We start from the raw sequence: 24,928 nt of genomic DNA, 5'->3' as shown, positions 1-24,928 counted from the left end.
TATTAAGAAGCCAAGACAAAAAGGAAAAAAAAGAAACGGGGCAGGGTTCGGTGGTTGAATCATCCGTCCCCACCAATGCCAAAACCAAATCTACGCCCTTGCTGCCCTACCTCCGGAGCTACACCCCACATAGAAAGCGTCAGACTTGGAAAATCCTGCTTGTATGTTTGCGTGTGAAGGAGACATGTTGTATAAAGTAAGAGCTCAGGCAGAGTAGAAAAGCGCTTTGTAAAAACCAGTCTATTAATCTAACAGACACACCCTACAACAACTCCAAACGCACGCAAAGTGGCGACAACTCCCACAGGAAGAAAACGCTGTCTTTTGTGTAGCTGGTTTTAAGAAGTTTTCCATTGTTTCTTTTATATTATATTAATTTACTGTTTAGGGAAAAAAGGATCGTGTTTTGGCTCCGATTGAGATCGACCTGTTATAGCTGCAAGAGCGAGTTATGCATTTTATTCTGAAATTTTTAACCGGAAGCAAAAGTCATTTTTCTTGCGCTACCTTGAAAATAAAGTGGAGGCTGGTTGAAAGCGCTTCTTAAGTCATGTAAATTTTTTTTACAACATGACTCTGTTTACGTGGGGCAGCTAGGAGTCCAAATATCCACGCGAGACTCCTTGGAGATCGGGCTGTTGGTTTGGCGACACGCTGCGGATGATACATTTCTGCTAGCCTAAAGCTGCTATAGTTAGCTAGCTACTACTCGCCAGGTTTGACTTTCTTGTGCTTTCCAAGCTGATAGCTCAGTGAGTGATGTGGAAAGTAACGTTTCAAGCGTTCGGTGTTTTGCTGTTGGCGTGGTTGTTGGGAAACTTTGTTCTGGGCTGGTTTCAGCAAAACACCAAACCCCAAACGCAGCACAGCGAGCAGCATCCGAGCAGAACCTCGGAGAGCCAGGACCAGAGCTGCTTCTGTCACGTAAGTAGCCCCAAACACGGAGCTTTTGTCACCGGAAAGATAGAGTTTGTTTTTTTAATAACATGGTTTGTTGTTCTTCATGAAGCTTGTAATCTGCGAAAGTCATACCACAGTTTTGTTTTTAGGAGCTTCCAGCACTTTCTACTGTCATTTTATTTTGACGTCACTGTGTGTACGTGAGATGCTAGTTAGCGACTGTCCATGAGTCCACAAATTGTTTTATTTTCTGCCATTTGATAAATAAATAGATATAGTTACAATTGACCGACTAAATTGGTATTTGAACCGAAATCTCTTCTTGTTTGTACTGAACAGTGAGTTAAGTCCTTAAAGTAGACTAATGAGCAGAGTCGAGAGCGCTCCTCGTCTTCCTGTCCTCGGACCCAGCAGCGAGTTAAACCAGCCGAAGTTCTTGCGAGTTGAGCGAAAAGCGTGGTGTGATCTGATTGGCTGTGTCAGAGCTCCCGCTTTACAGCCTCCTCACGGACATTGTAGTCTTTTGCGTAGAAGTTGCCAAGTGTCCCTAGCGACCTATAACATGTAGATGACTACAAACGGGGCGGCTCCGTCAGAGGGGCGGCGTTTGTTTTGACAGCGGCTTGTTTGTAGGCGGGTCTGTGATGACAGCACAGACATAGAGCTGCTGCTGTGACATATGGACAGTTACATGAGGGGGAAGTTTTAATTTGAAGGAAGTTTAAACAGAAAGCTGAAGGCGAACAACAGGATGCTGAGAAAAATTATTCTTTTCCTGGCGCTCAGTGGACTGCTGCACTCTGAGGTCTGCTGTGGTTTGGTGTTTGTCATTAGTTTTTTGTCACAGTAAGATTGTCTTTGTGTTTCTGTAGTGTATATAAGTATATATAATACTAGTGTAAAGGGTTTACAAAGGTTTCTAAAATACCCGCACGTAGTTTAGGTGTACTGCTGTTTGTAGAGCTGAGCAGTTGCTGCCATATGTTTTGTACGGTCATATCTTTGATAGCTTGAAAAGAAAAAGCCTGTTGTGAAATATAAAGAATGTGAAAGTACTTTACAAGTTTTTACAACTACATACTTGTAAAGTACTTCTGTAGTTGTTTGGGTTTGGTTCAAATAACTCTCTCTCTCGCTCGCTCACACACACACACACACACACACACACACACACACACACACACACACACACACAGACTACTTATTTAAATGCAAAAAAGCCCCCAAACAATACAATGTCCATCTTTACTCAGTATTGAGGAATCATTGCATTGGATATTTTGTTAATAACATTTTATTTATGTTTCATTTTCTCTTAATTTGCAGTAAAAAAGTATTAATGAAGCATTTGAGACTCTAATCATGAGCTAACTAAACTGAAAGAGTGTCCAGAGCTGTTCTCCAGCCAGTTAGAGCAGATGTTTGGTGAGGTTTGAGGCTCTACCTGCTGTGCACAGAGCTGAGCTACCTAACAAAACTAGCCAGAGCCATTTGACTGACTGTTTACCAAGCTTCTTAACATGTGAATGCTGGGATGTGTAATTCTTCAGTTCAAACACATTTGTAGGTTTTAGTCAGCAGCTGACGGTTTGTAGAGCAGACAATGGGCCGTCAGCTTTGTGGGTTCAGGTAACACAGTGTGATGGATGTATTATGTATGAACGTGCAGGTAGGTGGTGGTTTGTCTGATGGCGGAGCATCACCACCTGATCCTAATAGTTTTTCTTACTTATTTTCTTAATGTAATTGCTAGAACATGATTATAAATTTGTAACAGCAGCAAAATTACAATCCAGTCTTTATCAGAAATGTGAACCCTACCTGGGGGTGGGGGGTTGTGTCAGGAACGGTATCCTAAATGTTTGCCAAAGCAAACGTGGCTCATTGATAAGAGGAGGCGAAGCCACAAAACGACTTAACAGCAACTGTAATGTCTTCTAAAAAGGCGCACTTTAGATTTTTACAGCGTTTTAAATTATTGTAAAGTTATAAAGAGAGCTGCCATCTATGGGTGTCCACAGAACAAGAAGCACAGTAGCAGGTGTAGTGTTCCTTTACATAAAACAACAGTTTTCCATCATAAGTTCATGCAAAGGCGTACAAACCGCTGCATAAAACCCCACCAAGTAGGGAACAACTGTCTAAATGTCCAAAATAGGGATGTGAGACTGCATGCACCTGCTAATGCTGCATGTTGTTGTCTCTATGAACTGAGTCTCTGGATCCAGAACATTTCAGCTGAACTTGTGTTTTAACTGTTTTGTTCTATCATGCTGTGGTTAAAAAAATCTTTCCAGGAATCTGTTCACCCAGACTAACTCGAGTCAGTCGGTCAGGAAGACCATTTAAGAACGGGATGATGGTTACTGCTCTTTAAAAACATGACCAGCTGACAGAGATGTAATAGTGGGCTGCTGTCTCTGTAACTGTGTTCAAACAGACACTTTGGAATAAAAGCTATTCATGTGCTCCTCTCCTATGTGAGATCCCTCAGGGTAGGACTGTTCGATATAACGGTATATATCGGATGACGATATAAAAACGTCTGTCGTTTCATTTCACGCTATCGTTTGTTTCGTGGTGTCGCAAAATAAACTGTTTACAGCAATATGTGTTCATGGTTCTGATGGTCACTGTAGTGGCTGTATTCATTTCTTCAAGTTCTCTCTTTCTCTTATATGTAATATAACCACACTACGGACGGACAAGCGCCTGTTTTTACTTGTTCTCATTAGCAACAACGACGGTAAAACCATTGTGTGTCCGCTGGTTTAGTTTCCACATGAACCTTTCACAATAAAGCTCAAGATCCTGTTGAGACTTTTCAAAATAAACTGAATCACGTGAAACAGTATGCAGAGAGTTTATGGATGAGAAGCAAAAAGAGCCGCCAGGTGCTAAAAAATAAACCTTAGACTCAAACGTTAGAGCAGGCTTTTCCCCGCAGCACGCCGTGTAATAAACACGAAAACGGCGGCCGTTACAACCTATGTCTAAAAATGTATCGTTTCACGCATCGGTTAAAAAACTCGCCTCCAGCTACATGACAGGATTTACAGAAAATGTTCCATGTTTGTGATTTATATCTTATCGCGAAGATAGATGTTTTATATCGGGATATGAGGTCGTGGTCATGTGGCACAGCCCTACCTCAGGGCTCACTTCTGTTGTCACCCATCAAAGTAAGAGCTTCACGGCAGTAATTTTGTCTTTAGGTGTTACATCTGCCAGTGAAGGCGTAACTATTATCACTGACTTTCGAAGTGCTCTCAGGCTTCGTCCACACTAATGCGTTTTCAAACGAAAACGTTTGGCCTCCCGTCAACACTGGGACGCCGTTTTCCTCGAGGGAAAACGCAGCGTTTTGAAAACGCTCTCGAAAATGCACACATTTCAAACGGGAGCTGCCCCGTCGCAGTGTGGACACTCGCAAACACAGACTTTCTAAAACGATGACGCATTTTAGTCATGTGATGCAGTCACGTGACCAATTAAGCTAAGATAGCGGAGGGCGTTATACAGCAGTCGCCCTAAAAAAGACGAATATCCGTTTGTTCATGCTCCAGATAGCTTTCCTTCAAAGTCTTTCATTCTCACTCGCGTTTGCGCAGGACTGGAACGTCAGCGTTTTCATCCGTTTCAATGTGGACGCACACCTCTGTGAAAACGACTGAAAACACCAGTGTGGACGTGGAGCGTTTTCAAATCTCGCCGGGCTAGTGTGGACGTAGCCTCAATCTCATCCATGGCAAAACTGAGGCTGCCAAGTCTGGACTGATCGTAAGAGTTTGATTAGTACAAACGTCAGGGTGCAGACTTTGACTTGTACTGCGTGACGTCAGTCAGGTTTTAGTCCACGCTTCTGTCGTGTGTTTCTAGCACACAGCTTCGCTTAAAACATCTGAAATGACCCGGACATTATGATTATTTTTACCGTTTTAACACGATGAGTGGAAACACTGTGACACTGTGTTATTTAGAGATGAGGTGTCATTAGTAAACCAAGTGTCCTGCTTTGCTTCAGCTCACAGGCGTCCTGGATGACTGCTTCTGTGACGTGGAAAGCATCGACATTTTCAACAACTTCAAGATCTACCCTCGCATCAGGAAGCTGACAGAGAGAGACTACTTCAGATACTACAGGGTAAGAGCTGCGCCTTCGCTCCAGCTGCAGTGGAACCACAGTGTGGCTCAGTGCAGTAGTAAAAGTAGTGTGTAAAAACAGATGGAAATCACATGGATCTCTTTTGCGTGTGCGCGCGCACATCTGTTGTCTTTTTGCAGGTCTTTGTGTTTACTGGCACATGTTGCCACAACATGATTTACTGTTAGACCTCAGTGGTCTGTGTCCTCCCACAGTAAGAGCACACCGTGAACATGCAGACACTAAAGCCGGTGCACCTGAGCGTCACACCAAGGACGTTCTTGTTTTAAAGACAGGGCACAGAGATGCTACAGGACGAATCGGTCACGGTTTATTCACAGGCCAGAAAACAAGACTCAAACAAACAACCCTAAAAACAACATATACATGAACATCCCCAGGAATACATAAACACAGTTCTAACAAAACTTCTAAAGTTCTTTGTACGTTAAAATAACACTCAGTCCCACGATGCAACTGCTCCCACAACCCAGAACGAATCTTCTTTATTTTTGAAACCAGGGGAGTAATTTCTCTTTGGAGCAGGGCCCACGCCAGGCCGGTCCCAGGAGGACGAGGAGAAGCCTCCCATCTCAGTCTCGTCCCATCACAGCCCAACTTATGCTCCGCCCTTGAGCCGCACGCTCGCTGCCACAGCGTCTTCCCTCGTGGCATCGCCCTGCAAGCAGAGAAACATCGTCTGGGAATCTGGCCTGGTTTATAGCCATGGCGATCCTCTCCCAACACGGCTGCACCCGGTGAACAACAGTGGAGACGCTGCTCACAAATGCAGGTGGAGGTGCAGCTGTGCTACGCCCCTGACGAGAGGCCAGCACACTGTTGCCATCGTCTGGCTTCTGCGCGTTCCTTCCCTTCACATCAGGGCCTCCCTCAGTGCTCAGCCAGCTTCCTTTAAACAGGCCCTTTCACCAGCTGATAGGACACGCCCACACCTCAGCAGGTGATCACTATCAGCCAGCTTGTCCCAAGCCCAGCCAGTCCACAGTGGGTTAAAACCATGTAAAAACATCAGAATAGTTTCGTGCAAATAAAAACTACACTCACAAATAAACACTGAAATCAGAATAAAACCAACGATGAAAGGCAAAGATAAATTCCCACTGTGGGACAAACATGCTGTGAATGCTTTGGGACGTCCTTTTCCTCACCGTGCAGCTGTTGGATGACACGGTCCTAAACATCTGTGTAAATGATTCTCACATATAGAGTCATGCAGCACTTTGTTTTCCTTTCTTCTTGTGTCTCTAGTTTGGGTGTTACAGAACAGGAAGTGATGTCTGAATCTTGTGCCGGTGTCGTGTTACACTGTGGTTTGTCAGTGCTGCCGTAAAAAGTCGTGCAGTCTCCTGGAAAGAGCTACGCTTGATGAAGACGTTGCTGCACTTCTGTCTAGCTGTGTTTTTATTAGTACAGCAGTCTGAACAGCACTGGTGTAAAGTCAGCAACCACGAGCACGTAAATGCTGTCGGGCGCAGAGGGAGCGAGACCGACTGATCTGCAGCTATAATGATCTCTATCAGCTGCTTCAGCTCTGAGCTTGTAGATCATCACGTTTTTAAGGACAGACACGATGCTGCGTACCACCTCCCTCAGCTGCAGCTCGGAGCACTAACATGTTCTCGTTTCTGGCAACACTAAACGGGATCGATCTGTGCTAATCGCTGCATGTGAGCTTTCAAACTGCTGACACATTAAAATCTTTTAATGCCATAGTGTCAAACGTGTTTTCACAAATCGATTGTGTGCGTTTGGTGTAGGAGGTGGGGTGGAGGCTCGGGGGTCGCCTGTAGCTGCGCAGCACCATCACGCTGAGGTGCAGCGGCGGCTTGAACAGGAGGCTGGCTGCTCTGTCGGTGTCTGTGAGCAGCACAGACACACACTGTGCTCATTTCATTCATTCACACAGCAGACCTGAGGTCACTTTGATGGGTGTAGTCCGAGTGTCATTTCAGTGTGACTTGTACACAGACCAGAGAGTACGTGGAGAGAAGACGCAGACGAACACTTTCCTGTGTCTGTTTTCAGTTCAGCTTCCAGCTACCTCTGCCCTGCTGCCAGTCACACGCGTTGTCTCCCGCTGTCGCCGTTCCTTGCTGTCAGGACCGGGTCAGGCTGGCCGATCCGTCTCCCGATTAGGCGTCGCACCCTGACGAGAGGGCAGCGGGTCCCTCGTTTCAGCTGGCCTTCACACATTCCTCCTCATATCTGGGGCCGCTCAGCTAGTCTGCTTTTAAAAGGTCACAGCTGATAGGCCGCTCCTGGACACACCCACACCCCAGCAGGTGATCCCCGTCAGCTAATTTGTCCCATGCGCAGCCAGACCGCAGTGGATTAAAACAAGTAAAACAATAACACCATGCAAATTCAGTTTTATTTACACAGCGTCAAATCACAACAAAAGTCTCCTCAAGGTGCTTTGTGTTGTACAGAGGAGAGCCCAACAATCACATGACCCCCCAAATAAAAACTGCTCTCATAAATAAACACTAAAAATGAATAAAACCAATGTACCACATAAATACAAATTTCCACCGTGTGACACACACACACACACACACACACACACACACACACACACACACACACACACACACACACACACTAGTTGTGTTGTAACCAGTGCTCTGAGTGGTACGCTTCAGAAAGGCCAGTGAAAGTTTCAGGCTTGTGTCTGTAATGGTTTTAACATGTTCACGTTGTGAGCGAGCACGAAACACGGTGGGAGTGGCTAAGTATACCGTAACACACACGGATCATAGTAAATATGTGTTCTTTGATCAGACAGATCAGTGTTTGTGTGAATGGCGGCTGGGCGAGCAGGACGATTACAGGTGAAACGAGCGTGTGTCCTACGTGCACGTCAGCAGCTGTCCACAGTCAGTGGGCACTGGCCTCCATTTGCTTCCCCTGTGAAATCTCCACTCGCTGCACCACTTGGGCGTGTCTAAAAACACCCACAGCTGTGGAGCCGATGCTTTCACACGCCACGCCCTCGTCCTCACACCCAGACTTGATGTTTCTCTTTCACTGAAGCCTGATTGAGCCTACAGGGACAGGCAGCGAGCGTCTGTTTGTCCTTCACGTGTGGACGAGCCGCTGCTTGCTTCCTGCCTCTGTCATGATAACAGTAATAATAAATGAGCAGGTGCTGAGTGTCTGTTGTGTCTGTGCTGCAGGTGAACCTGAAGCGACCGTGTCCTTTCTGGCCTGACGACGGACACTGCTCCATCAAAGACTGCCACGTGGAGCCCTGCCCAGAGGTCAGCCAGCCTTACTCCAGCTGCTTCCAACATGGTCTCTTTTTACTGCCTAGTCAGTCACACGTCGGCTCGTTGAGGGCGGAGACGACCACCTCCTGACTAGCTGTCACATACTGCCTTAAATGTATTTTCTCAGGAGAAGCTGTGTGAACATTGTCACCTATCCTTGTTTGATGGTCTGTGTTCCATTTCACAGAGCAAGGTTCCTGTTGGCATCAAGTCTGGGAACTACAACAAGGTGAGACCAGCTGTTCCTGACTAAGCTGCACCACTTGGAGTTACCACGTACAGCTGTGGTCGCCTGCTTGCCTGCACATGAGTGCTGTATATATTTGGACTGTTGTTTTTCCAGGGTGCAGTTTCTGCAGCTCAGGACTTTAAAAACCAAGACTAAGGTGGAGAAAGGTGCAGATATTTTGGGTTTGCTCTCACGCACTGTGGCTCAGAGGTGTAGACCGGGCACTTCTGCTGGTCTGGTGTACTTCTGGCTGACATTTGACTGCGTTGGTTTCAGTGATTCACATGTTAAACAGCACATGTAACATGGAGGTGCTGCAGGACACGAGTGGGCTGACACAGCACCTTCTTCCTGTATCGACTGTTGGTGCTCCCCCCCAGACACCTCTGACCAATGAGTGGACTGAAGAAGAGAGTGTCAGTGGGTAGTGAGTGTGTAGCAGTGTTTGTCATCATTGTGTGTGCAGTTACGAGTGAAGCTTTGTGGTCTTTCCTGAACGTTTGTGCTGTGCACCACAGAACGTCAGTCATGTCTGAATCCCCTGCTTCAGGTCTCTAACTAACGTAATGATAGTCGGTGAGTTGTGCAGGTTTGACTGTGGTGATAAAAGTTCCAGTTAACTGCAGCTCGTGCAGCAGTGCACTGCTGCAGCTCGTGCAGCAGTGCACTGCTGCAGTGAAATGTCAGGAGTTTGTTTCGCTGCTTGACATATTAACACAATTTCTACCAACGTTGTTAATTTAGCCGAGATACTCGCTGCCGCTCGGGTCAAAACCAAACCCAAAAAGCGAGTCGTGGTCATGAAAGACGAGCAGCTGATCTTCAGCCCGAGCTGACAGAGTCACAGCAGTGAGGGGGAATCAGGTTCTCCACAGGGACCTGTGGGATCGTGCCAGGAAATCAGACTAAGTGAAAGCACCGCTGGAGCGTTCTTAGATCCAAAGGTTAAAGTCCACATATTATTATTGTTGTTGTTGTAGTGCTGTATGAGGCACTTTTGTGCGTTTTGTGTAAACACTGTCAGGTATGGAAGTGTTGATGCATCTGACCTGTGTGATTTGCACACAGGTCTGTGGATGAGCCTCGTTCCCTCTGCAGTGAAGTGTTGTATGTGTTTGTGCTAACCAAACAAGGACTGCTTACCTGATCAGTGGTTATGACACTTTGCATATTAATGATCATAACCTGACCTCCCAGCCCGTTGTTCACTCAGTGGGCTGGTTTCAGAACCGTGGGAACATGTCGCTGAGTCGTTTCAGTGAATCCACGTTAGGTGGACATGTCAGCGCTGCACTGTTGTGCACGCGCTCTGTGAGATCAGACAGGAGACACTTGGCCTGCTGTGACGGCGGCCTCGTAGCTGCTGTCGGTCTCTTACTTTAGAGGAAGTTTCAGAGCTGCTGCTTTTGTTCCAGCACTTTCTGGACTGACCGCGCACACAGCCACTCTTCTTATCTCCTCTGATAGCTTCTACGTGGAGACGCTGAGAGCAGAGTGTTTGTCGCTCTTGGCCAACAGCCTGGTGTTTGCCTTGAAATGACCCAGAAGTGTTTGCACATCTGCTCTGGTCTCAGTCAGGGGCAGATGTTTCCCCGACCATCAGCTGGGAGACGCAGCCAGACTTAAAGCGAGCCTTTCTCAGAGTGGCAGTGAGAAGTACCGGAGGTGCTTTGACAGTCAGGGAGAGGTCGCAGTGAAAGGATTTGAATATGTAGAAATATGAAAAACTCCTCTGAATGTAACTGGGACGCAGAGGCTGTTGTTTCAGACACAAACCGGTTTGACTGCTTTTGCTGACTGTGTCCTTTTAGGTGGAGCTTTCTGTTTAAAATAAAAAATGGCACCAAGATTGGACGAGTCACATGTTTGTGCTTCTTTGTTTCAGTTCCTGAAATGTTTCACTTTGACTGAGCCAAATAATCTCATTTAGAAGATTTCAGTTTGCAGCTGTGTTTATGGAGCACTCGCTGCTCCTCTGATTCTTCATGTGAGTCCATGGTTGGACCTGGGGGTGGAGCTAGAGCTGGGGGTGGGGTTGTAAAAGTGTGTGCAGCAGATATTTCCTTACTCTTCGTCTCGATGTTCACTCAGAAACAAGAAGTATTTGTTTTTTCTTCCGTTGTTAAATCAAAGCACAGATTTATAAGAATCATGTATTTGGCTCACTTTTCATGACCAAGCGTTGTATTATCAGGTCTCACTGGGCTGTGCTTACCTGGCACGAGCAGAAGGTGGAGCAGGATTTAACCTCTGAGTTGAGCGTTATGTTTGTGTCTTTGTGAGACAGTTTAGTGTTGGGCTGTTGTGTACAGCAGCTGTTGTTTGGGGCGATCCTGGCTCAAGAGTTGGGAGTTCGCCTTGTAATCGGAAGGTTGGCGGTTGGAGCCCCGGCTCGGACAGTCTCGGTCGTTGTGTCCTTGGGCGAGACACTTCACCTGCTGCCTACTGGTAGTGGTCAGAGGGCCCGGTGGCGCCAGCGTCCGGCAGCCTCGCCTCTGTCAGTGCGCCCCAGGGCGGCTGTGGCTACATGTAGCTGCCATCACCTGTGTGTGGATGGGTGGATGACTGGTTGTGTAAAGCGCTTTACAAACTCAGGCCATTTAGCATTTTACATAATTACAGGCCCACTTTCATCGAGCCCAGTGAAGTAAAGATGATGTGTCATTACTGTGATAAACAGTGTTATTAAGAATCCCTCCTGTGTCCAGTACTCGCAGGCGGCCAATACGATGTCGGACGTGGTGGAGTGCCAGCAGGCCAAGGAGCTGGGGGCCATCAACAGCACCCTGAGGTGAGTCCACAGACCTGCTGCTCTGTCTTTATCTGCAGCTTGTTTTCACCGGGCCTCAGCAGCTCAAACATTTACCAGTGTGTGACCGGCAGCTGCTGGTAGTTTTCCACCAGGCGACACTTCAAAGTGCAGACCGAGCCCACCAGGGCTCTCTCCTACAGGAACCATGGAGGTTCCTCTGCGAAGCAGCGGACCGGCTGGTGCAAACAGACAGGATGTGACGGTGCATTACAAACACCAAGCCGCTTTACTCACGTGGGTTTGAAATGTAACAAATAAAGAGGCAGGAGGCAGCATCTCCTGATGAAAGCAGCGTGCACCACACTCACATCCGCTGATGTGGCCAGATCTGCACCTCTCAGACTGTCTAACCTCGCGTGACGCAGTGACCACACGACTGAACGCTGCTCCGTGTTAATGACACGTCAGTAAAGAAGAACCACTCCATGATTTCTTTGTTCTGGTTGGCACTTCCTCTCCTCCAACAGCAGCGCCGCTGTGACGTCATTTACAGTTTGTGCTGCGCGTGTGCGCGGAGGTCTGCGCCTTCATGTCGTCCCTGCCCAGGCAGCACAATGCAGTGAGCTTAGATGACACGTCAGAGCTGAAATGCACAAATCGGACCTTTACATGCATCTTTGCATATTCTGATCCTGGGTCAGTTTTCACAGCGCAGCTGTGAACCTCTGGAATTGAAAGAATCCTTCGATCCGGATCAGTTATTAGACGTCTGGTTTAACGACTTTACGCTCGTCTTGTAACCCTCCATGTGATCTCCCAGTCTCATCTCTTAGCAGAATATCTCACCCATGTAGTTTTTAGAGAAGTTGAGCTTCTCTTACTTCCTTTCATTTAGTTTAATCTCGTTGTGTTTACCTGGAATTTGAAATGGGCTTGAGCTCATCACAGATCTGAGCCATCGGTTCTGGCTGCACTGGTTTCTCCCCTGTCTCTGCTCCCAGTGTCCAGTTTGTGCACCTCCTCACACACAGAGGAGCCGATGAGACTGGGCAGCAGTCTAAAAACTGACAGCAACTCCACAGACGCACACTCATGTGGAGTTTGCATGTGCAGTAAGGGAAACATCCCTGCAGCTTTTGCAGGGTGATGCTGGTTTCAGACTCGCGTGACCTTTACTGGAAACTGTTTAAAGTCAACAGACATCCTTCATTAAGAATCAAGTGATGGGAGACGACGTTTAAGAAAAGTTTGAAAATGAACATTTACGTGGACATTGTGATCAAACTGTGATCTCCTGTTTGGTCTTCATGTCTTGTTAGCTGTCGAGTAAAGCTCATAGTTAGAACATGTGTGTATTTCTTCTGGTTCCAGTAACCAGAGTAAGGAGGCGTTCGCTGACTGGGCGAGACACGACGACGCTCAGGATCACTTCTGTGAGCTGGACGGTGAGCATCTCTTTACTCTGTGTATCTGTGAGGGCAGCATTATGAGGCATCAAACTTCACTGCCAGGACAAATTCCTCATTTACAAAAACCAAAATACAAACCTGTAACAGGCACGATGTGTCCTTGTTCCAGCTCTTTACATGAACTTTCCTGTACTCGGTTAAACGGCACATCTGTAGCCGCACTGCTAAGAAGGAAATATCTCTAATGATGACCCCGAGCCACTGCCATCAGAGGCTTTTTTAATCCATGAAATGTGTTTCAGATGAGACGTCTCCAGATGCCGAGTATGTGGATCTGCTCCTGAATCCGGAGCGATACACCGGATATAAGGGTCCGTCAGCCTGGAGAGTGTGGAACAGCATCTACGAGGAGAACTGCTTCAAGTAAGCCTGGAGCTCCCTGCACAGAAATGCTCATCTTTGAGGTTCTACTGAAAATGTGTTTTTGTGTCCACAGGCCCAGGTCGGTGTATCGACCTCTGAACCCTCTGGCTCCCAGCAGAGGTGAGGATCAAAGTTAGAGCTGCTACCGGCTGCAGCAGACGCGGCTGAACAGTTAGAAGAGCAACATGACAGGAAGTTCTCAGAAATACTTCAGTTAGGTCATTTATACCTGACTAATGTCTGCATGTTTGAGAGCCCAGGAAACGGCTCGTGAGGTACCGTTTACGTGTTTGCTGTAGAAGCAACCCGCTGCTTGCCTCCTGCAGTCTGACTACAGGCCGGTCTTTCTGGAAACGGTGACCGGTGTGGAAGAACCGGAATGGCCTGTGCAGGCACGCGGCTCCCTGACAGCACACCTTCATTCAGGTGGCAGGCTGTGTGCTGGCAGCATGACATCACTTCAGTCTGCTATGAGCACAACTGACAGCATCCAAACAGGGACACAGCTGCGTGTGCTGCAGCCGCGTGTGCTGCAGCCGCGTGTGCTGCAGCCGCGTCCGCTGCAGCCGCGTGTGCTGCAGCCGCGTGTGCTGCAGCCGCGTGTGCTGCAGCCGCGTCCGCTGCAGCTGCGTCTGGAATGGCACAGGCCATTCCGGTTCTTCCACACCGGTCACCGTTTCCAGAAAGACCGGCTTGTAGTCAGACTGCAGGAGGCGAGCAGCGGGTTGCTTCTACAGCAAACACGTAAACGGTACCTCACGAGCTGTTTCCTGGGCTCTCAAACATGCAGACATTAGTCAGGTATAAATGACCTAACTGAAGTATTTCTGAGAACTTCCTGTCATGTTGCTCTTCTAACTGTTCACACATCAGTGTACCTGCTTCAGCATGCTAGCCTCCTGTTTACTGCATACTGTGTCACAGGGTACTACAGCCTGAATAAAGAGCTGGATTAAAACGCAGGCTCTTCAGTGTATTTTTCGTGCACCTTAGACGTCTGTGTGTGAAACTAGAGCTCATACGTTCAGGGGTTAGTTAGTGTGTGGTATGTGTATGCCTAATCACTGCAGCCATCTAACAGTTTCCTTCCTTCTGTTTCTGTGTTCAGGAGACGATGATGGTGAGTAAACGAAGCTTCTGTTGACTTGGATGTGTTTCAGCCGTGTTGAAACCTAACTCTTCTTGTCCGTGTCGCTCGTGTTGCAGGGGAAGGTTTCTACACCTGGCTTGAAGGTGGGTTCTGCCTCGTGTGCGCACGCCTCCACCACCCAGACCGACCTGAGGAACGCTGTTGTCATTCTTTGTCATGTAAATCACATAAAGCTGAAGCGTCTGTGTAGCTACAGCAGGCATGTCACTTCCTGTGGTTTTCAGCGTCTGTGTTCTGAAGTTAAACTGGTCTCGTCTCTGCTTCCTCTGGAAGACTTTGTGTGGGCAGGCTGACTGCTGACAGGAGGCCACAGAACACAGAGCTGTGGCTCATCACAGCCTGATGCGTAGATGCCGGACGCCTCATGGTGCTGTGATAAAATGCTGCTTCAAGCACTCCTGTGGACGTGATGTTCCACCCCGTTAAAGTTGTTGTAGCCCAAACACACCCCCTCTCTGTGATGAAAGCTGGCCTCTCATGCCACGTCCATGTCCCTTATTTAAAGTCCTGTGCTCAGTAGCTGCTGGGTCATCTGGATCTCTGCCCCGTCACAAGTACAGCCGATGTCCCAACACTACCAAACACATTTATTACAGATTTTGAGGTTTTCATCACACAACAGTTACATCTGTGGGATAAGTCCGCCTGTAGTGTGGCGCCGGGTCCAGAGTTCTACTGTAGTTCTGGTTGATGTTTAAGGCAGGACTATAAATCAGACATGCCCTGTCCCCCAGTGCTTTACAGTTTTGGGTGGACTGAAGCTTTAAGCTGAGCTTTGTTGGATTCTGATTTTAAGAAACCCGTTGTCATCGCTGTCTCCCCAGGTTTATGTTTGGAGAAGAGAGTTTTCTACCGACTCATCTCAGGCCTCCACAGCAGCATCAACATCCACCTGTGTGCCGAGTACCTGCTGGACGGTACGACATCATACAGAGCAAACACACCTTGGGTGTTATGGCCACCACAGTATTGTTTTATTTGGATGACAGTGTAGTGTGCTAAGATACCAGCTAATGTTAGCTAGCTTGGCTAGCAGCCACCTGCTAGTTATTGCTAAGTAACAGACTAATAAAACAAATCACTGACCAAAGCTGGAGCACGGACTGGGATGTGATCGTTTTACAGTACACGGCTCGTTAGCAGAATCAGGGTCTGCTGAAGCACGGCTGACGAGCCGCATGTACATTTTGCTTTTGGGATTAGTTATGCTGATGAACTGACTCAGTGATGGTGTTTTTCATGCTGTAAGTTGTTGTTGTTTGGCTCTTCAGAGGGATGGGGACGCTCAGTGTGGGGTCCAAACGTCCAGGAGTTTCGTCAGCGTTTTGACATGGCAGAGACAAAGGGGGAGGGCACGCGACGCCTGAAAAACCTCTACTTCCTGTACCTGATCGAGCTGCGGGCGCTCTACAAGGTGGCTCCGTACTTTGAACGAGCCATCGTCAACCTATACACGGGAAATGCTCAGGAGGACGGAGAGACCAAAGACCTGCTGCTGCAGATCTTCAACGAGATCAAGTAAGAAGGAGGAGCTTGATTCTTGTCAGGAGAGTCCAAGACCAGCACGAGCTAAAACCCATGGATACCTTAGTGGGGTTGTTTTGTTTCCTACAGACTCCCATCAGGAGTTAGTGGGACCTACTACATCAGTGTTTTATTTTCTTATTTGACCCCTTAAAGAAAATGTTGTGGGGTAAAGCAGCTTCTGCGACTCAGTATAGACCCAGACATCCAGCCGAAAACGCCCGGAGTCGGCACCCAGCTGAGCTCTGATAGCCTCCTCCCTCCGTGGCTGCCATTGATGTGCTGCAGTCCTGTAGAGGATTGCGCTGTTCCGAAAGCTGCTGTGACCGAGCCTTTAGCTAACACAATGTTGTCATGGTAACGAGCAGGTTAAATGATCCACACCGCCCAAAGATCACGCTGATCGCTGACTGTGATGTCCATGTTGTTGCCTGCCACATGGTCCATGCTGTGTGATGCTGCACACCAGCATTATATGTTATGTTATATGTACATGGCACCAAAGCTCATTGGTCACTTCAAAGCTTTTTATATTCTTAGGTAAAGACCCCACAGTAATACAAAGAAAAGCCAACAGTCACACGACCCCCATGAGCAAGCACTGGCTGACAGTGGGAAGGAAACACTCCCTTTTCAATTCAATTCAATTCAATTCACTTTTATTTATATAGCGCCAAATCACAACAAAAGTCGCCTCAAGGCGCTTCATAGATACAGAGAAAAACCCAACAATCATATGACCCCCTATGAGCAGCACTTTGGCGACAGTGGGAAGGAAAAACTCCCTTTTAACAGGAAGAAACCTCCGGCAGAACCAGGCTCAGGGAGGGGCGGGGCCATCTGCTGTGATTGGTTGGGGTGAGAGAAGGAAGACAGGATAAAAGACATGCTGTGGAAGAGAGACAGAGGTTAATAACAGATATGATTCAATGCAGAGAGGTCTATTAATACATAGTGAGTGAGAAAGGTGACTGGAAAGGAAAAACTCAATGCATCTTGGGAATCCCCCGGCAGCCTACGTCTATTGCAGCATAACTAAGGGAGGATTCAGGGTCACCTGGTCCAGCCCTAACTATATGCTTTAGCAAAAAGGAAAGTTTGAAGCCTAATCTTAAAAGTAGAGATAGTGTCTGTCTCCCGAATCCAAACTGGAAGCTGGTTCCACAGAAGAGGGGCCTGAAAACTGAAGGCTCTGCCTCCCATTCTACTTTTAAATACTCTAGGAACAACAAGTAGGCCTGCAGAGCGAGAGCGAAGTGCTCTAATAGGGTGATATGGTACTACAAGGTCATTAAGATAAGATGGGGCCTGATTATTTAAGACCTTGTATGTGAGGAGCAGGATTTTGAATTCAATTCTGGATTTAACAGGAAGCCAATGAAGGGAAGCCAAAACAGGAGAAATATGCTCTCTCTTTCTAGTCCCTGTCAGGACTCTTGCTGCAGCATTTTGGATTAGCTGAAGGCTTTTCAGGGAGTTTTTAGGACTTCCTGATAATAATGAATTGCAGTCGTCCAGCCTGGAAGTAATAAATGCATGAACTAGTTTTTCAGCATCACTCTGAGACAGGATATTTCTAATTTTAGAGATGTTGCGCAAATGGAAGAAAGCAGTCTTACATATTTGTTTAATATGTGCGTTGAAGGACATGTCCTGGTCAAAAATGACTCCAAGGTTCCTCAGAGTGTTACTAGAGGCCAAGGTAATGCCATCCAGAGTAAGAATCTGGTTAGATACCATATTTCTAAGATTTTCAGGGCCAAGTACAATAACCTCAGTTTTATCTGAATTAAGAAGCAGAAAGTTAGCGGCCATCCAGGTCTTTATGTCTTTAAGACATTCCTGCAGTTTAACTCATTGGTGTGTGTTATCTGGCTTCATGGACAGATAGAGCTGGGTGTCATCGGCATAGCAGTGTAAATGTATGCTATGTCTTCTAATGATGCTGCCTAAGGGAAGCATGTATAATGTAAACAGAATTGGTCCTAGCACTGAACCCTGTGGAACTCCATAATTAACCTCAGTGTGTGAAGAGGACTCTCCATTTACATGAACAAACTGGAGTCTATTAGATAGATATGATACAAACCACTGCAGCACAGTACCTGTAATACCTACAGCATGTTCTAATCGCTCTAATAGGATATTATGGTCGACAGTATCGAACGCTGCACTGAGGTCTAGCAGGACAAGCACAGAGATGAGTCCACTGTCAGAGGCCATAAGAAGATCATTTGTAACCTTCACTAAAGCTGTTTCTGTGCTGTGATGAGCTCTGAAACCTGACTGAAACTCTTCAAATAAGCCATTCCTCTGCAGATGATCTGTTAGCTGTTTGACAACTACTCTTTCAAGGATGTTTGATATGAAAGGAAGGTTGGAGATTGGCCTATAATTAGCTAAGACTGCTGGGTCTAGAGATGCTTTTTGAGTAAAGGTTTAACCACAGCCAGCTTGAAGGCCTGTGGTACATAGCTGATTATTAGAGATAGGTTGATCATATTTAAGATCGAAGAATTAATCAATGGCAGGACTTCTTTGAGCAGTTTTGTAGGAATGGGGTCTAAAAGACACGTTGATGGTTTGGAGGAAGTAATTATTGAAGTTAACTCAGAAAGATCAATTGGAGAAAGAGTCTAACTTAACATCAATGGTACTAAGAGTAGCTGTAGATAATATTACATCTGTGGGATGATTACTGGTAATTTTTTCTCTAATGATAAAAATTTTATTTGTGAAGAAGTTCATGAAGTCATTACTAGTTAACGTTAAAGGGATGGTTGGCTCAACAGAGCTCTGACTCTTTGTCAGCCTGGCTACAGAGCTGAAGAGAAACCTTTTAATAACTTGATCTAAGACGGAAACAGAGACGAATTTGGATTTGAATAAGTTCAGTTCATTTTTGCTACATAATAGGTTTGTGGGGCAAAATCGCTCATCAGCAGATAAGAGAAGCTGTCACACTGAGACAAAGGCAGACCCTTCCTACAGCAGCCATAAATACTGTATTACTTATGTAGAGAGTATTATCATCATCACTGTTTCTGGACCTCTGTGTGTCTTCTAGAGCCTTCCCCATGCACTTCGATGAGAAGTCCATGTTTGCTGGACACAAACTGGAAGCCAAAACATTAAAGGTAAAAACTAAAGCTGCTGCATCTACATATGAACATCAGCACATGAAGCTCTGTTCAGTCTCCATTCTGTGTTATACTTCACCTCCTTATGTGAAGGTGTAGCTCTGTGTGTGTGTCTGTGTGTCTGTCTGTGTCTGTGTGTGTGTCTGTGTGTGTGTGTGTGTGTGTACTATCCACTCTGTTTGTCTTGTAGTTGTGACAGAGCAGGCGTCCCCTGTGATGAGTGTGTGCTTGACGAGGTGTCTGGTCCTTTGATAGTCAGCAGTGTAAGGAGGACTCTGTCATGATGCTTGTTTCTGTCATGATGCTTGTTTCTGTCATGATGCTTGTTTCTGTCATGATGCTTGTTGCTGCCCTGGGTTCAGCCACTTTCTCCACAGCATGAGCAGCAGCGCAGTCATAATCCACACCTTTGCTCCTGATTGTACTTCTAAACAGTCTGAAACAGCGTCCTGTAATCGTTCTTGTTGCAGGAGGAGTTTCGTCTGCATTTCAAGAACATCTCCAGGATCATGGACTGCGTGGGCTGCAGTAAATGTCGCCTCTGGGGGAAACTGCAGGTGCGTCTTTGCATGTGTTCATCCTAGTTTGTGCATTTTAAAGCCAGCACAGTCTCGGATCTGCAGGTGGAGGTGAGGTCCCCTGATGTGGAGCCACCATAGAAGAAAGACACACTCGCCATGTTTGTTAGAGCTCAGGTGTAAAAGGCTACGTAGCACTGAGTGTAATCACAGTTCCACAATAGTAACTGTGAGGATGTAGCATCATATCCGCACCGCGGTGTCCTTAACACGCCTTCAGTTTCCACAGCAAGACATCATTAAGGTTCGAGTCACGGCTAGCCTGCTGTCATTAGTCTGTGAAATCAGTGTTGTCCCAGTGGTGAACAAATGTCAACTTTACACAAATCCAACATAACGCTGTGTGCACGCTGCAGGTCTGTGTGTGTTCTCTACTCTTTCCCGCCGTGATGTTACTGTCAGTTTACCCGTACAACGTTCCTGCAGCCTCTGTGTTCTTCATGAAACAGTCTAAAAACATCTCGTTCTGCAAATCAAATACAGGTTCATGAGATGTTTTATTTGAATGTAACACAGCATCCCAGCGTCTTTGAGTTACAGGCGTTTCTACACAAGCCCAGTTCCAGAGTTATTGCAATAAAACAGTTTAAAATAAAGCTTTTTGGGTTTAAAATGCACTGTGAGGCCAAGCTGTCCCCAAACTGTGGATCACACTGCATGTTCCCCGTCATGTGTCTGTGATTTGTAGGCTTGGTCCTCAAACTGAAGTGTTATAGAGTTTGTGTTGTGTGCAGACTCAGGGTCTCGGCACTGCTCTGAAGATCCTCTTCTCTGAGAAGGAGATCAAGAACCTTCCTGAACACAGCCCATCCAAAGGCTTCCAGCTTACTCGTCAGGAGATCGTGGCCTTGATGAACGGCTTCGGCAGGTATGCTTCTGCTCCGTGTGAGCGTGGGTTCCTGCCCACAGGTCACTGTGCACTCTGTCCTGTCCAGCAGTCGAACGTGTTGGTGCTATTTGTCTCCGATCTCCGTAGGTTATCCACCAGCATATATCAGCTCCATCACTTCCGTCAGCTGTGGAAGGAGAAAAGGTAACGGGAGGCGATGCTCCACCTGGACGCAGGCGTCACCGTCCCACTGCAGCAGTCTACCTGCTCTCAGAAGGACCTGAGGACCAGCAGTGACCCCTGTTTTTGTCCCATGAACCGCCCCTCTATAAGCCCCTCCCCCCCGTCACACATCATGAATGTTAATTCTTCAGCCTCCTCTCGCCTTCATCAGAAAATATTTGGAACATTTAAACCGACACGTTTTTCTCTACTCTTGAAACTTGTCCTCAAATTATTTTTGAAAAGTAAAAAGCAGCAGATGTTGATGTAGGACAACAGGAACAGAGCGAGGCCTCGGCGACGAGAGGCCCGCCGCAGCAGGAGACGCTGTGGTTTACAGCTGCCGGGGAGAGCCGCCCTCTGCTGACCTCACGTCCTGTTGTCTTTTATGCTGACACCTGATTTCCTGTAGAAGAAGGAAGGAGTCTGTTAGGGCGGGCGCCAAGCCTCTCAGCGCACAGCTGCCTTTGTGTCTGTCTTTACCTTTTACTGTTGTTGCTCCAAGTCTGCTCGTGTCTGCCACCTCAGGCCTAACTCGTGTCAGCTCAGTGTGCGTGTGTGTGTGTGTGTGTGTGTGTGCGTGTGTGTGTGTGTGCGTGTGTGTGTGTGTGTGTGTGTGCTGGTGAGAGCTCAAAGATAGTCTTCTCTCACAGGCAGTGAGGCGGCCCTCAGAAAGCCAGGCTTCAGCCGGCAGAGGTAAAATGACTAACTGGGCCCTCATACGAGTTCATATTTGTTTGTTTTCATCAGTAACAATGTTGACGTAATCACTTGTTTGTAAAATAATGGATGGATAGAGGCAGCATGAAGCCAGCTGTAGTTTGGAGGGTTGCCCACGTTGCTGAGCATGTGTAGGACAGACACGCCTCGGTCATACTTCACTGGATGTGCACGCCGCTTAGTGGCTGCTGCCAGGACTTCAAACGTCTCACCAACCGTCACAGAGATCAGATACCTGCACCTTCATCGTGTGTGTGTGTGTGTGTGTGTGTGTGTGTGTGTGTGTGTGTGTGTGTGTGTGTGTGTGTGTGTGTGTGTGTGTTGGCCAGTACAGAGAAGCTGATGGGACTGCTGTTGCTGTGTGGGTGAGCCGTGCTGCTCAGGCTCCACTTAGCTTGCTTCGCTGCTGTTTGGCTCCAGGTCTGTTGGCTTAAAGACACATTTGTTTAAAAAGTGTTAGAAATGACTTTTTGCTTCAGTATTTTATTTCACACTGTAAACTGGATTTATTCACACAGAAATCAAACGTCTTTTCATACGAGTGAAGCTGAGGATGACAAGCACAGGTTCAGGGGTGCTGTGAGGAAAAGCAGCTGTGCATGATTCACAGCTGGAATCGTATAGATCCATACATGTTAACACAACACAAACAAACCGCCACGTCAGCCCCACAGTGATTAAAAAAGATCCGCCTCCTCAAACTAATCGGGAAACGTCTTTTTCAGACGAACTCTTTTGTTTGCTCAGCAGTTAAAGCAGCAGGTGGACCAAAGAATTCTGGGTTGCCTTTATTTGAATTTTTATCCTTTTGTGTGTTGAAGCTATTTTGAGCTGTTACTTCCTGATTCTCTGAGTAGATGTTTAAAAACAGAATAAATGCTGTGATGCAGCATCAGACCCACAGTGCAGCTTTGGCAGCTTTAATGCTCTTTGTTTTCTTTGTAAAGTTGAAGTAAAAATAGGAATGTCATCCAGCTGTGTGTGTGTGTGTGTGTGCGTGTGTGCGTGTGTGCGTGTGTGTGTGTGTGTGTGTGTGTGTGTGTGTGTGCGTGTGTGTGTGCGTGCGCGCGCGCAGAGGGGCATGCCAACTGAAGATGGAATTAAATGAGAATTTTGAACAGTTTTTCAAACAAGCAAGAACAGGTTGTTCAGCTGTTTGAGGCTTGCTGAAGGTCACTGCTGGGTTGTTAGCTGAGTAAGTGATGTCACCGTGATGGACCAGAAAGATTTTTTTCAAAAGACCTTAAAGATCATTTCAGGAATTCACTTTTTTTAAAGCACAGGTGAGTTAATACTGCAGCTTTATAATGTGCCACCTAATCTTAATCATCGTTTTTATTCTAGTGCTAAACAAAAATAACATTCGCAGCTTTCAACAACAGAAACCTAAAACTAAGAAATCAGTTTGGTTTTTATATCTTTTTTGGTTTTGGTCGTTGAGCTGGGAAGATGAAAGGTTGATGATGCTGATGTGAGAGGGTCACGGGAGCTGCCGCAGGGCGCGAGGCGAGGCTGAGACCATTCACACCTGTAAAATGTAAGAATGGCTCGAAGCTTTCAGAATCAAAGATTTCAGATCCAGAATCCAGATGTTGTGATCATGTGACCAATCAGTTATTGATGTATTATCATTGGTTACTCTGTCGGCTAGAAGCCAATAAGACAGCAGATGAGGTGTGTGCTGTGTACTGGTCAGACATGCTTCAGAGCGCACACCTCCCACTGTGGCAGTGAGTTAGCCCACTTCAGGCCAGTTACCCGACATTAGTTTCAGTTTGTGGCTCCGCCTCCATCAGAGACGTGCAGGGAGACTCTGTGTGTGAGAGAGATGTGCTTGCCTTTCTCTGAGCCTCGCTTGCCCAGCAGCAGTCTTGTACAGTCCACTCACCAGCCTTAAAAAACCAAACCAGTTCAGAAGTTCGACACAAAAGGGTCAAAAAGGCTGTACCTGTGAACTTTATTTATTTGACAAGAGGAATAAATATTTCTGAACCCGAATGTGGTGTTTACTTATTCTCTCCATTTCCTTTCTTCTGACACTGATTTATTGTGTCTGCCCCCAAAACTGAGTGCTGTTTTCACTGGCTGTATGTCTTTATTTCACACCACAAACACGCAAAAGCTCAACTACAAATCTTACAAAGCAGTAAATCTGTTAGAAATCTGGAGCTGAAGCTTGTCCCGAGCCGTGCAGGACACACTGATGGGTGTGGAAACGGTGATCGATACCCAACCTTGAAGCGATTTTCAGATGTGGATATACAACGCGTGGCGTGATTGGCTGCCTGGTTACTGGTTAAATCAGTGTCGTTCCCACACGTGTGGCTTCTTCACCAACTCTTCCTGCTTTTCTCACAAAGTAAAAAGAGGAAAAACTTTCATGAGGAGCTTTTCAAGGATTTAAGAAAATGATCTGCTAGTTCCTTTCAGAAATACTACCTACACCCTCCATTAACACTGAATACTTTCTTCAAAGTGACTAATAAGTAGTTTTGGTCATTTCTGCCTGCCTTTTCCCACTTCATGAATTGCACTGAAGCACTCTGAGCTGCCTAAGAATCCTCTCAGTGTAGTTTCAGTTTCCAAGGAATCACGTGATGACAGAACAGCAACGTGTCCAGGAGGGGTGACAGACAGCCTTCAAGAGTGTAAGGAAACAAAGTCTGCCAAACCCCAGAGTCACCACTGAGAGTTCACACCGCTCTAATATCTTTTCTGAAATAAAATGAACAAGGGTTGAGCAAAGCAAAGTTTGGAGAACCAATAACCAATCAGCTGATTTCAGTTGGTGTGCAGGAGGAGGAAAATAATGGCTCCGTCTGCAGCGTGAGCATGGATGTTACTTTTATTATTATTGCACAAGGACGAGAGCGTGATGGTAAAGTGTAAACTGGACACAAACAGCTGCATTGTGCTGCTAACAGAGCATCAGCTGCACAGACAGCATGCTAACACCATGTTTGCTCTGTGCTCAGACCTGCATACTGAGACACAGATCACACGTGTGTGTCCTACAAACCAGCAGCTGGGTTTATGTTGTTTCAGGTCGTTTTAGGGAGAAATGTTAAAATAGTGGAATGAGCAGCATAATGAATTCCTTTCTACTGGAATTAGTTGATGTGCTGGGGTTAGGGTTAGGGAATCCCAGCTGACCTGTCAGCACTGAGTATAGGTGGTAAACCAGTACGCTGCTGCGTGTCCTGATCATCTTTATCAAATCTCATGTGGCTCCAGATGAATTTTTAATGAAGCATTTTGTGCATCTCCGTCTTTTAAAAGCTGCAGAGGTCTTCTCCATTGAAGATATTTGAACACATTATTAAATTGATACTTTTAAAACACATCTGGACAGATGTTCACTGCTAATATTAAGTCGCTAACATTAGCAACGATCCTGCTCTTTTAATGGTTCTAACTTGTTTTTGTTTGAAAATGGTTTTCTAACCTTTTTCAGCCAAAATGACTCTCACACATTTACAGTAAAAGAAAGCTTAAAATACATTTAGACAGGCTGTGGTAGTGCCCACTTTGTTTCATATAGTAATGAGAGGACCAGTATGATGTGCACTGTTCTCCTTTCCTGTTTAACTTTGACCTGCTGCAGTATTTTACAGCAGA

At 46.5% G+C, this 24,928-nt stretch overlaps 1 protein-coding gene across 2 annotated transcripts; it reads left to right on the top strand.

Annotated features, from left to right (window-relative positions):
- The first annotated feature begins 372 nt into the window (after nt 1-372).
- On the top strand, nt 373-23,308 carry ero1b (endoplasmic reticulum oxidoreductase 1 beta). 2 transcript variants are annotated; one of them, XM_084932381.1, is made up of 16 exons: nt 373-924; nt 4,925-5,044; nt 8,242-8,325; nt 8,522-8,563; nt 11,272-11,354; nt 12,687-12,760; nt 13,027-13,147; nt 13,221-13,267; nt 14,256-14,267; nt 14,354-14,380; nt 15,122-15,214; nt 15,569-15,815; nt 18,889-18,958; nt 19,432-19,518; nt 20,274-20,407; nt 20,516-23,308. In XM_084932381.1, the coding sequence occupies exons 1-16, from the start codon at nt 760-762 to the stop codon at nt 20,574-20,576; spliced, it is 1,467 nt and encodes a 488-aa protein (XP_084788507.1). In that variant the 5' UTR covers nt 373-759; the 3' UTR covers nt 20,577-23,308. The 2 variants fall into 2 exon arrangements, with proteins under 2 accessions (XP_084788507.1, XP_084788508.1); XM_084932382.1 differs by lacking the exon at nt 373-924 and adding an exon at nt 964-1,705.
- The last annotated feature ends 1,620 nt before the right edge of the window (nt 23,309-24,928 follow it).

This window comes from Perissodus microlepis, chromosome 6 (genome assembly GCF_051167445.1).
Source record: "Perissodus microlepis isolate ML-2025 ecotype Zambia chromosome 6, ASM5116744v1, whole genome shotgun sequence".
NCBI classification, from domain to species: domain Eukaryota; kingdom Metazoa; phylum Chordata; class Actinopteri; order Cichliformes; family Cichlidae; genus Perissodus; species Perissodus microlepis.
Note: the sequence above shows the minus strand (reverse complement) of the source record. Positions and strands in the feature narration are given on the sequence as shown.